The sequence below is a fragment of the Brassica oleracea genome, chromosome C4 (assembly GCF_000695525.1).
Source record: "Brassica oleracea var. oleracea cultivar TO1000 chromosome C4, BOL, whole genome shotgun sequence".
Lineage (NCBI taxonomy): Eukaryota > Viridiplantae > Streptophyta > Magnoliopsida > Brassicales > Brassicaceae > Brassica > Brassica oleracea.
The window spans coordinates 11344902-11357107 of record NC_027751.1 but is presented as its reverse complement, the minus strand read 5'-3'; the positions used below and the strand labels follow the sequence as shown (position 1 = coordinate 11357107).

Sequence of the window (12206 nt, the reverse complement as noted above, 5' to 3'; positions counted from 1 at the left end):
TCCATCAATATTTCAATACCAGCCAATTCCAGCCTTAATTGTGCTTGTTTTGAGGAGACTCATGAAGGATCTACAAATCAGCACACTGTAATTGGCTTTGTTAATGGCGCTTCCATGCATGTCTTTGGAGCCTTTTTCTTCCCATCATGTCCACGTTGCTTTGACTTCTATGGATGGAGATATATTTCGTTGAAGCGACTTAAAGCCAAAATCAAACAATTAAACAGATTTCACCTATAATTCACTTAGTATCTTTGCAATGAAGGAACAGCAACTATGGACATGGTATTTGTGAGTTTTGTCCCTAAAGCAATAGCTATTGTCTCTGTTCAACATAAGCATTGCTGTTCCTGTTGCTGAAACCAACCCCAAAACCCCTCAAATGTCACAAAGAGGATGATCTACCAGGCAAGAATTTCTACAATTATAACAACACATTGCAACAACCTGAGCTCTGCTCTCTGATTCAATCTCAGCACTATTCCTAGTATCAAAAAACGGGAACTGCGTAGCTCTTACTCTTGTTTCTTAAGCGCCGGATCGGTACTTGGGACTCCTCCTGATGTGAATTTCTTCACACTATCTTTGGCCTCTGCGACAAAAGAAGTGTCTCAGTTGTGTTTATCTACAGGTTCCTTCAGCGCCAGACAGATGTAGAACACAATCACTACGTTGACTGATACCACCGCAAGAAATCCACTCAGTAGTGTTAGAGAATGCGGAGACAGTGTTGCTGAACCTGTCAGAGATATTCAAACAGAGCAGTGTAAGAGATGGTAAAAGCTTTCAGACACCTACTATGCCTGCAAGTTGAACGATTTCTATAACGTATATTATTACAAATCTAAAGCAGGGAAACCGGCTTATGAGAGAGATACATTATGGCAACAGTACAATAACCCAATAAAGCCCATCACAGATAATCAAACTTGATTACATTAATGAACTAAGCGTCAAAGACTAGAATGTCTTTGTTACAAGAATCAATGTACGTAAAACCTAAGTTAATCATATACAAAGTTTGAAGTTTCTAAAAGATTTTACAATCGGAATTCTCTAATATGCCATCAGATCCCAATTCTCATAAATTTAAGTGTAAAACCTAGTAATCAACAAGACTAAACTTATGATCAGGATTTTTATAGATCTAAAGACCAGAGACTGTTGTAGGACAGAATTGATAGTAAATGTGATTCTGAATCAAAAGAATGCTCTCTGGTTTGTGGAAACTCATCAACTCTTTAAAAAATCTATGTTTCCATGAGAGAATAATTTGGCCCTCCTAAACTCTATAGATGCATCATCAAGGGGGCTTGCATAAACCAAACCGAAACTTTATTTCACCAATGATTATAAATAACTAAGGGAAGTTCAAATATCTTCAACTGTGGTCAAAACCCACCAGGAAGCAAATCGTTGTTGAAACTGTATAATATCGCAATGGGAAGAATCCCCATGAACATTGATGCAACTAGGAACTTCTGCATAACTCCTCCCATGCCAGTCTACCACCAACAATCTATATCATCAAAACCAGCATGAATCGCGAAGGTTAGACAAACGTATCTGCAATCTCTCCAACAAATCAAATTCAACACCACAGAGTAAGAAAAGCTTACGTTGAATCTGACGAGTTAGTGAGTGATTTTACTAAAACCACATGTCAAACCGGAAATAACCGATATACAGTGCAAAGCAAACTGGCCTGCCGTTTTCTAAACACGGTGTACAGACTACACGCTGTCTCTGATTTTCCGTCGCTTCTTGAGGGTTTCTGCCTCAGGCTGTCTTCATCTCTAGTAAGTTTGACCACCTTCTGTTAACACAAGACCTTCAACGAATGTGTATGGTGATCGGATTTTTGTGTAAATCCATTTCCTTACATGCGTCTCATCTCTGTATCTTATACAAGTGTATGCACATTCAATTGTTTTAAACAGCTCTACTTTCTTTCTTTTTTGAGTGTCATTGTGGTGAAACTAGAGTGAGCATTTGATCATTACTTAAAAATCATTATTTGCTTGTGATGTTCAAAATATCGAGATACTTGTGGTTTCTTCGGATCCTATATGCTTAAAACATTTACTCAAACACATAACCAAAACCAGTTTTTTGAAATATCATTTTCCTAAAATTCAATCATCCATTTGAAAGCCTAAAATAAAAAGAAACTACTTGCACGACACAGCCATAGAGCGCTAGAATAAACAAAGGTTAAGTCACATAACAAAGCTGTTTCCCAAGGAATCTCTCGTTAAAACCACAGCCTGAGCTCGAGGTCCACCGTCGTCGTCGTCTCTGTGACTGATTCCAGTGAGGTCTCTTGTACAGCTTCGAGAGCAGCCATCTCCGTGGGCACTGGAGCCAATGGTATATTTAGGTCCACAGACGGCCCTAGCCGGAGCTCGAGATCTGCCGTTGTCGTGGTCTCTATGACTGATTCAAGTGAAGTCCTCCTATCACGCCTCTCTTGTTCAGCGTCAAGAGGAGTCATGGATGAAGATGAATCTGCATGCATAGCCTGATCTAGATGTTGATCTTGAGCTTGAGGTTGAGCCATATCCAGAGCTGGAGGCTGATGAAAGAAGGCAAGATAGAGCTTCTTCCCATCTTGGGAGTGGAATGACCATAGTCGAAATATCTGCCCTACCTTGTCCTTGAGGTTGTTCTCGCGGACGACGACGTTCCATCCAGAACATAAGGCGTAATTGGGACAGTTCATATTCCATCTCCTTAGTTTAGCATTCCGTTTTCTACCATCCGATGCGACCATGATCACAGCAACACCTTTGTTACTACTATTATCTCTTTGATGTTCATCTATGAGGTGCAACTCTGCCTCGTTCAAGAAGTCCATCTCCACTATCTGGTTAAAGGGAATCAAGAGACGTCCTTGGTTTGGGTTGACATCACTCGTCTGAATCATCTTATCAATCACCAGCTTCGCGTCCACACCCTTTTCTGTTATCATCAGATTATCCAGCCATTCCGGTGTAACCCCTCTCTCTCTTTTGACCGGCTTTTTTCCTCTGACCGAAGGCTTAACTTCCCTAAGAGGCTCTGCGTTGATGGGTTCTTGGGACACTACACGACGCTTCTTGGACTCCACGGAGGACAAACTCCAGGAAGAAGAAGAAGAAGAAGAAGCATAATCATGACGGTAAGTAGTATGGTTTTGTTGATTCTTGCATTCATCATCAATCTTTCGCCTGCCAAGCTTCGTAGATACACTATCCTCTTCGTCTCTTACTCGTACACTTCTTGTTTCTTCCTCACCGTAAGAGCCAAGCGACGTCGCCAGAAGTTCAAGACATCTCTTCTCACCTCTGAAACCCTCCTCGGAGCGTTGATCATCATCACCATCTGTCACCATCTTCATCAAAAACTAAAGTAGGATTCTCTTTTGGCAATCTCTCTGAGATAATTAACAACAATATGAGAGAGGGAGGGTTTAAGTAGTAGCAATGCTTTGCTTATATAGTGATTTTTGATAGACTAAAGAAGACCTTTTCCTAAGCGGACTTATATAAAGTCTAGTTTCCTTTGTCCTTTGTGTTTAGGTGAAGACAATCTCAAATCTGTTACAAGTTGCATCTTTTTCCACATGATTAGTGTCTATTATCGCTAACAAAAATGTATAATTTTCAACGTAATCAAATTAATCTTAAGAGATTCTTGGAGAACCAACCATATTAGTTAATTTGGGTGGCGTTGTGAAGTTATTTTTACGTAGTGAATTTAATCTGAAATCTGTAATAACAACCTCTGTTTCCTTTTTTGATCAATATGTATATTTTACTCCTATTGGTTATTTTTCCCCATTAACAAAAATATATACTTTTTGAAATTGAATTGAGTTGACTTGAGTTCTTAAAGTCTATGTCCAATCCGTGTTGTATTTATGTTTTCAAGGGTTTAAGAAGAGTTAAGAATTTTTTTTTTTTAAAGGTGAAATAATAATACGATTAATTTTGGCTTTAAAATAAATAAAAAATTAAGTTTCTCATCTTTTGGATGCTTACAGCATAAACTGAAAGAACAAAATCACATTCGCACATTCACACCAGTGTGAAATATAAAAGGAAAGTGTCAATTTGAACCTCCAACAATTTCTGTCGTGTTAAATACAATCCGAACAAATAGTCAGCGCTAAATACACCCCAACTCTATTATAATTTAAAAAAATTACCCAAAATTTTTAAATGTGCCTAAATCTACAATGACTCTAATAAAAGTTAGTCAACCGGTTAACAAGATAAAACGACGTAGTTTTGATCTAATTTTTTTTAAAAAATATGTTCACTCCAGGATACGAACGAACCCGTGCCTTGATACTCTTATAAAGAATCACACTAACCACTAGACTAAAGTTTTTTTTTTGTGAACACAAACCACTAGACTAAAGTAACCTTTGAATATTATTACAAATTTGAAATTATATAAACTACTATACTTCTTCATCTTATCCAATTAAAACTTGGTAATGATTGTTTCTGATTTATATAAATACATTAACATGTTTTTAATTATCATATGTTTAATAAACTTACATCTTACTAAAATATAAATAATAAATATTTATACTTATACGAAATTAAATATACCTGAAACTCCGAAACCATTTATAAAAAATTTTATAATTTTTTTTAATTTTTTAAACCTTGAATGGTCAATTTTTTCTTCAAAATTAATAAAATATACTATATATTTTATGTTTTTATAAATTTTAGTTATTCTTTAATAATTCTAATATTTTGAGCAAAATATCTTAGTGAAAGAAAGGTAAAAGGCCTCTTAACATTTTGAACAAAATATCACAAATATATAATATTTACTTCGGAAAAAAAATTCACTAATTAAAAATAATATATATAAGAAAGTTTTATAAATAGCTTCAAAGTTTTAAGTATATTTAATTTTGTATAATTATAAATATTTTATTATTTATATTTTAGTAAATTTTATAATTTTGTATAGTTATATATTTTCTAATTTGTAATAATATTTCAAAAAGTTACTTTAGATTAGAGGTTAGTGTGCCCCGGAATGAACATATTTAAAAAAATATATATATATATCAAAACAACGTCGTTTTAGCTTGTTAACGGTTGACTAACTTCTGTTAGACTCAACGTTGATTTATGCACGTTTTAAGAAATTGATTTATACACGTTTTAAAAAGTTCGAGTAGTTTTTTTAAATTTTAATTGAGTTGAGATCATATTTGCCGCTAACTATTTGTTCGGTTTGTATTTGACTGAAATAGTTGAGAATGAAATTGATACTTTTCCCGAAATATAAATATCCTAAAATTAAACATTATCATCAACCATTTAAGTAAGCTAACACTCGAGAATAATGGACAAAAAAATCCTTTGGATGACTTAAAAACTACTTGCGTGGCACGTCAATAGAGAGGTTGGGTCCAGAAAAACCAATTTTCAAATTAGTGCAAATTATAAACCTAACGAGAAGCCTTTTTAAACAAATTACTTGTTTGAAAAAGATAGAAACACAATATAAATCGTAAAAGACAATACAAGAGTATTCGTGAGAGAGGCTTGACTTCTTTTCTTGGCTTATTAGATATAACCTCACTCTCTGCTACCTATTGAGTAAAAGTTACATTCTTTTCTGAAGTTATATTAACTGTTGTTTCTTTACTACACTGAATTTTCTTGGATATTTTTTTTCCTTGTGTAATTGGATAAGCATGTAAAAATACACAAGCAATCGGTGTGCCAAATCTTTTTAAAGAGTAGTTATGTCTTAAGTTGAACAAGAGGATGTAAATGTTCAATTATACGAAAGAAAGAGAATCAAGCTGATTTATCATCTGCAGAAAAAGACCTTTAGGTTGTTGTGTCATAACCAACGCTTTATCAACACTCTCAGGAAGAAAGAGGACACGAAAACAAAAAGTTCATGACAATTTATCGATCCAGTACATATATAACACACAGGATAAGATCAGTTTATCACTAGTAAAAGAAACGGTGGAATGATGCTGGAATACACAATGGTTGTCGTGATTGCACGCACATTATTTAACATGTCAAGCAACATTTGTCACTGAAGAGATACGTTCCATATTGACCCATTGATCTGAGAAGAGTAAAGCCAATCAATGTTAGCCTATACCAAAAAACTTAACACGAGATTAATAATATATTTTCGGAGGATTACACATGTTCCAGATTTTTCAAAATCTCTACACAGTACACATCTTAAACGACATTTTCCACAAAATTGCTTAAGCATTTTCAAAGATTGCAAGAAAACTCCAATAAAAAGAAGAAGAAAAAAGCCAAACAATTGTTTATTTTTTGAGAAAATCCTCAAATTCTGAAAAGTCAAAATAAAACGCTGCACCGTTTGTAAACTGGAAAACAAAAACGACACGCTAACTGATAGCATGTCATGTGAGGTGTCGTTTCAATCCAACCAAAACGGCTCAAAGTTTATCGAGCAATTAATTGATGATAATTTTGCGTTTCCCCCCAACTGTTAAGGTTTTGATGAAGAAGCAAGTGTCTGCCTCCGCCGCCATGATATCACAAGACAATGCTGAAGAAATACTACTGAATATCCCAGTCGAGCTCGTCATCGAGATATTCTCGAGGATATGCCGCTCAAGTGTATCGCGAGGTGTCGTTCCGTCTCAAAGCGGTGGGCCTCCGTACTCCGCCGTCCTGACTTCACGGAGCTGTTCTTCACCAGATCCCTGGCTCGCCCGCTGCTATTGTTGGCCCGCCTAAAAGAGAAAGAGGTGATCTTCTTCTCCACACCTCAGCCTCAAAATTTGGGTGAGAATGTGTCTCTTGAGCACGGCTACTATTTATCGAATATTATCAATAGATTTTTCTGTATTAGCCATTATCGGATCCTAAGAGGGAATAAAATTCAGTGAGCTTGTGTCGGTGATATGTAACCCTAGCACAAAACAATCCTTCCCTCTACCCAAAATGAAGAAGACAAGAGAGATGGCTGATATGAGAAGATTTTTTGGGTACGATCCAGTTGAGAAACAACACAAGGCGTTGTCAGTGACAATGCTAGATTATAACAGTGTTGTGGACCATTAGGAATTGGGAACATGACATGGAGATTGATTGAATGTGACGTACCCCATTCTTATCCGGGGACAAAGTCTATATGCATCAATGGTGTTTTGTATTACAATGCTCGCGATTCCAATGGTGATGATATGGTAGTTCGCTTTGATGTCAGATCTGAGAAGTACAGCTTTGTTAATTTCATTGAAAGACGAATGCTTCCTGTAACGCTGATAAACTTCCAAGGTAAATTGGCTTCTGTAAGGTTGTCAAGGTAAGTTTAGAGATGTGTATTCTAGAAGACCCTGAAAAACATGAATGGTCTCAACGTATTTTCAGCTTGCCTCCTATGTGGAAGGGTGTTCATGCAAGGGAGCACTTTTACTTTGATGGAGTGACTGCTACAAATGAATTTGTTTTTTCTCCGTTCTTTCCATCCAACCCTTTACATGTTTACTACTACAATTTCGTCAAGAAAACTGTAACCAAAGTTGAAATCCAAGGAATGGGAGCTTTTGAGAGGCGGCGATCTAGAGTTGACATATTTCTGAACCATGTAGCAGACGTGAAGCTTATGTAGTTGTTTTAGGACTTTGTAACGGATGCTGGCTCTTAAGTTATTATCTTGTGGTCTTGATTAGAGACTTTATCTTTCACTTGCTTTTGAGTTTTTGCTATAACTTTTTTCAGTTCTTGGAATGAATATTCTCAGTTGTCTACCATGGTTTTCATCTTTGCTAGATACAATGGTACCATATATCTTCTTGTTTTCTACTATAGCTACAAATTGTTCTAGTTTGATATTGGACTTAGCTATGTACATTGGCACATCATAATTAGAATCCATCTGAGTTATTATTATTTGTTAGTCTGATCTTTGTGGTTTATGGGCCAATACATGTATGAGAGTCAGATTGGCGGTATAGCTTGCTTTAAAACATGTGATTGTGTTGTTACTATACTGAAGAAGGCTTGTGGGTGTCTTGTATTCATTTGTGGCTTGGGTCTGAAGGCCCCCACTGTCTCTCACTAAGAAGCTGCGGATATGAGACGATCCCTTTCTCCATCAGTTCTCCTTTTCGTTCCCTCTGCTTCTCAAGGGTACACGCTTCTCTTCGACCAAGTGATCTTACCCTTTTCTTTACACTCGCTGTGATTTTGTTTCCATGCAAATCAAATGTTCTTGTGATGGAATGAAAGTTTTCTTCTTTTATACTTGTAGCTCATTCATGTGAAAGAATCAAAGAGATGGTTTGATGGGATTATCTCGGTGACGGCAGGGTTACTCATTCAGTTTCCATCTCTATTAGAAGTGCACTTTCAAAATTAAAACAGGTCTCCACTTATTAGATTCCAACAAGCTGGCATAGCCAGGTATTGATTCAAACTGCTATTACCTACATATCAGCTATCTTCATATTATGTTCGAAGTTATGTGTTCGTTCTGGTTATTGGTCTTTTTCATTCGAAGTTACGTGTTCGTTCTGGTTATTGGTCTTTTTCATTATTGATGGCAACTTCCTAATTCAGAGGACATCCAAGTTAATGTGTTTTAACAATTGTTTGTACACGATGTTGTCAGTATATATTAATTAAGAAACATTTGAAAAGATGTAACCTCAATTTTGTAATAATTAAAAAAGACTCATTGCTTATGTATCAATCAATTATGTAGTTAATTAGTCATACGTATCATCCTCACATTGAAATTGAAAAACATGTTGGTCCAATTCGATTTTTATATCTCACTAGAAACATTTAATACCAACTATATGATATCATATGATATTAACTAAAGCAAAGTGACTATTTATTATATATTATTTCCTTAAATAAAACCTACGGAATTACCTAATGTGATTATGATATATATAGTAATTAATGATTTTAAATAATGAAGATTTGATAATAATTTGTATGTTTTTTTATCATTTTTGTTTAATTCTTTACTATTAAAATAACTTAAGATCCCGCATCCGTTACAAAGTCCTAAATTTAAAATAATTTAGATTTTTTTGTATATGTTGTATTTAAATTTTTTTTAAACGATTATAAATTATTAAAACTGTTAAAAGTCTCACATAAACTTTTGTGATCAATGTTTAAATGTTTTTCTATAATAAGATAAAATGATAGTAACATCATATAAATAAATAATATTATTTTAATAGGTGTTTATGTTAATATATATATATATATACTTCATAGCGTTTCAATTTAATTATATATCATATACCATATATAAGATTGATTGTTTTGAGTTATTTATTATAAAATGATTGCGAATAAACAAGAGCGGTCATTTGATTTATATGTGCAAGTCCATTTATTACATAATAGTAACTAATTTCTTAGTTATTTTATATATAATTATTATTTTATTAGTTCATAATATGTAGAAAATATAAAATAAGTATTTATTATGCACAAGGCACAAATCTTAACCTAAGTATGTATCTTTTTAAGAATTTTGAATCTTAAACATTTTCTAAATCTCAGGATAAAATAAAAGAAATAAATGAGAATAATTATTTTTAGAATTATTATATATATAAAAACATCTAAAATATATATATGATACTTTTAAGTTCGTTTAAATACTTGAAAATATATACAAATAATCAAACGTAAATATCTAAAATAGTTAAAATATACTCGAAACTCCAAAAATACTTAAATAATTATTAATTCTCTATCCAAGTATTTAAACCAAACCAATTTATATGTTAAGTTAGGTACTCTTACATATGTTATTCAATTTATATATAATATATTCTATTGTTTATAGATTTTTTTAAAATTAAAGCATATAATAAATTTTTAAAATTTTAAAATAATTTAAATTGGTTATCCAAATCCGAACCGAATTCTCAAATATCTGAGCCGGACACGAAATTCTAAACAGACCCGAAAACGAACCCGAACGCTCACCCCTAATCACTATTATATATATATCATATATGTGTCATCATAAGTTACAAAAATATGTGTTATCATATAATTAATCGTATTTTATACTTCCCATCAAATAAGTAATCTTATAATTAATAATATTTTATATGTATAACCATATAAATAATCACATATTTGACGTAAAAAAAATCACATATATTTTATTTTTAAATTTCAATGTGAAATATAAAAACCATAATTTAAGTTGGTGTTTGAAATTGAGTTTTGTATTGTATTTTTTCTTATATCTATTGAAAACATTTTTATAATGGTTATTGGAAAATATGTTAGTAAAAATCAAATTTTGAATATATGTATATTTTTGAATGACTTTTTTATATTAATCAATTTTAAATTATTATTTTGATTTGAATATGTATATCAAGTAACATAAGCCTATTACTTTTTAATAGAATTAATGGGTTTTCAATTTTTTTAATATCATAATTTCATTATTTTTTTTCTTAACTTAATATCCTTGTAAATTATTCTCCATGTTTCTAAATATTACTATTTTTTTCAATTGCTATGTTGCAAAACAAAAGCGTAAAATAGAAGACTTTTAATAAGATAGATTAGTTAAACCTTACAATATTCAGATATCATTTCAGAGAGATTAATCAAATAAAAGATGTATTTAAAATCAACCAGTAGAGTGAATCTAGCTAGCAACGGAGACTTACTCTTGAGCTCATCGAGCCAACGTCCGACACTCTCAAAGGTGGTGCGACGGCTGATGTCGTAGTAAACAACGAGTGCTCCAACAGCGCCGCAGAAGCGTTCTTGACCAGCAGTATCCCAAATCTGAGCTCTGACCTCTTTGCCTTCGATTTCCATGCTCTGCGTCTGTTATGTTTCCCCAAATAAAGCCCATAGTTAATCACATTAAAGTGGGTCAGGCTTTAGAGTGAGCTTGGTCTATGTAAAATGTGTATACGGTCTGCTGCTAAAATAAAAAGAGGTACGGTGAATCGTTTGCATAAAGTATAAGTGTTATAAATCAATTGGTGGATGTCCATAACCGGCCCAGTTTATAACCTGCCCATACAGAGAGAGATAACCTAACTCTAAAGAAAGAGAGTTGGCCGTGGCAAAAATAGAGAGAGACGGCTTGGAGAAAAAGGAAATCGTCTTTCCTTTTCCTTGTAATTGTTATCTTTTCATTATTATGTATTAGTAGTTTTCCTAATTCTAGTGAGTTTAGGTTTTAGATACTTTCCTTTTTACTTATCTTATAATCCCCTATATAAGGGAACACGTATTCATTAATGAAACATATAAATATTCAGACCTAAAACCTTCGTTTTACAACACGTTATCAGCACGATAGACTCCTAAAACTCTGAGAAAGAAAATCGCAAATCCCTAACTCTAACCTAAAATCCGTCACACATAAACCATAAATTCGGCGCAACTTAAAATCGATCGATCACTCAAACCCTAAGGAGCCAAATGACGATTCACATATCATCTTGAAGCCCTTGACGAGACGAATCCATCAGCGCAAACGGTTCGTCGATCCAATCTCAGACGCGCCCTCACGCTCCGCTACAATACGCGTCGCCGTTTTACTTTTGGAACCTTAATCCGACTACCTCAGCACACATCCACGACCAGACGCCAAACCGTCCGAGACAGCTCACGTCCGTTCCCAACTCGCGACCCGATAACGAGCCAGCATCCGTCCAGATAGAGGTTCGGCTCACTTGGTGGTCCGATTCAACCCTACAAAATAAAGGTAATTTGAAATCTGAAAACAAGAATCAAATTTGGATATAGCTTATTTAATTTTATTTATTTTAAATTCATATAAATAGTTTTTTTCTAACTTCCCGCCCGTAGGGCGGGCCGACTCTAGTACTTCAATAATAACAAGTAGATGTTTATCAAAGTGTACTCTAATATCCTCTCTGTATAGTTTGCTGATGTCAGATAAAAAATGGTTTAATAGTTTGACAATACATAGAGATGTCGAAAATCTCAAACCTAGACTATGCTGCCCTTAATCTCTCTGGAGACAACTATTTGCAATGGGCACTTGACACAAAGATTAACTTGAGGTCAAATGAACTCGGTGATGCTATCATCGAGGGCAACAATGAGACTGATAAGAATCGGTACAGGGCTATAAGTATTATACGCCACCATCTTATTGAGGGTCTAAAAGATCAGTACCTCACCATGGAGAATCCACTAGAC

At 34.0% G+C, this 12206-nt stretch overlaps 3 protein-coding genes across 3 annotated transcripts; 1 reads left to right on the top strand and 2 right to left on the bottom strand.

Moving 5' to 3' along the window:
- Positions 1-279: 279 nt before the first annotated feature.
- On the bottom strand, positions 280-1513 carry LOC106340676. The gene is given in 2 exon segments (XM_013779519.1): positions 280-739; positions 1403-1513. Coding segments are annotated over 2 exon segments (321 nt in total). The 5' UTR covers positions 1500-1513; the 3' UTR covers positions 280-515.
- A 741-nt stretch (positions 1514-2254) lies between these two features.
- LOC106338104 (B3 domain-containing protein At2g31720) lies at positions 2255-3373 on the bottom strand. The gene has a single exon (XM_013777157.1). The coding sequence runs from the start codon at positions 3371-3373 to the stop codon at positions 2255-2257; it is 1119 nt and encodes a 372-aa protein (XP_013632611.1).
- A 3084-nt stretch (positions 3374-6457) lies between these two features.
- LOC106338103 (F-box protein DOR-like) lies at positions 6458-7777 on the top strand. Its single transcript, XM_013777156.1, has 2 exons — positions 6458-6906; positions 7066-7777. Exons 1-2 carry the CDS (start codon positions 6626-6628, stop codon positions 7331-7333), a joined length of 549 nt encoding a protein of 182 aa, XP_013632610.1. The 5' UTR covers positions 6458-6625; the 3' UTR covers positions 7334-7777.
- The last annotated feature ends 4429 nt before the right edge of the window (positions 7778-12206 follow it).

Bases quoted from the DNA above. Each gene is read 5' to 3' on its own strand.
- LOC106338103 (XM_013777156.1), top strand. From the start codon at position 6,626: ATGCCGCTCAAGTGTATCGCGAGGTGTCGTTCCGTCTCAAAGCGGTGG. The intron at 6,907-7,065 runs GTGAGCTTGTGT...TGCTAGATTATA, and splicing joins CTAAGAGGGAATAAAATTCA to ACAGTGTTGTGGACCATTAG.
- LOC106338104 (XM_013777157.1), bottom strand. From the start codon at position 3,373: ATGGTGACAGATGGTGATGATGATCAACGCTCCGAGGAGGGTTTCAGA.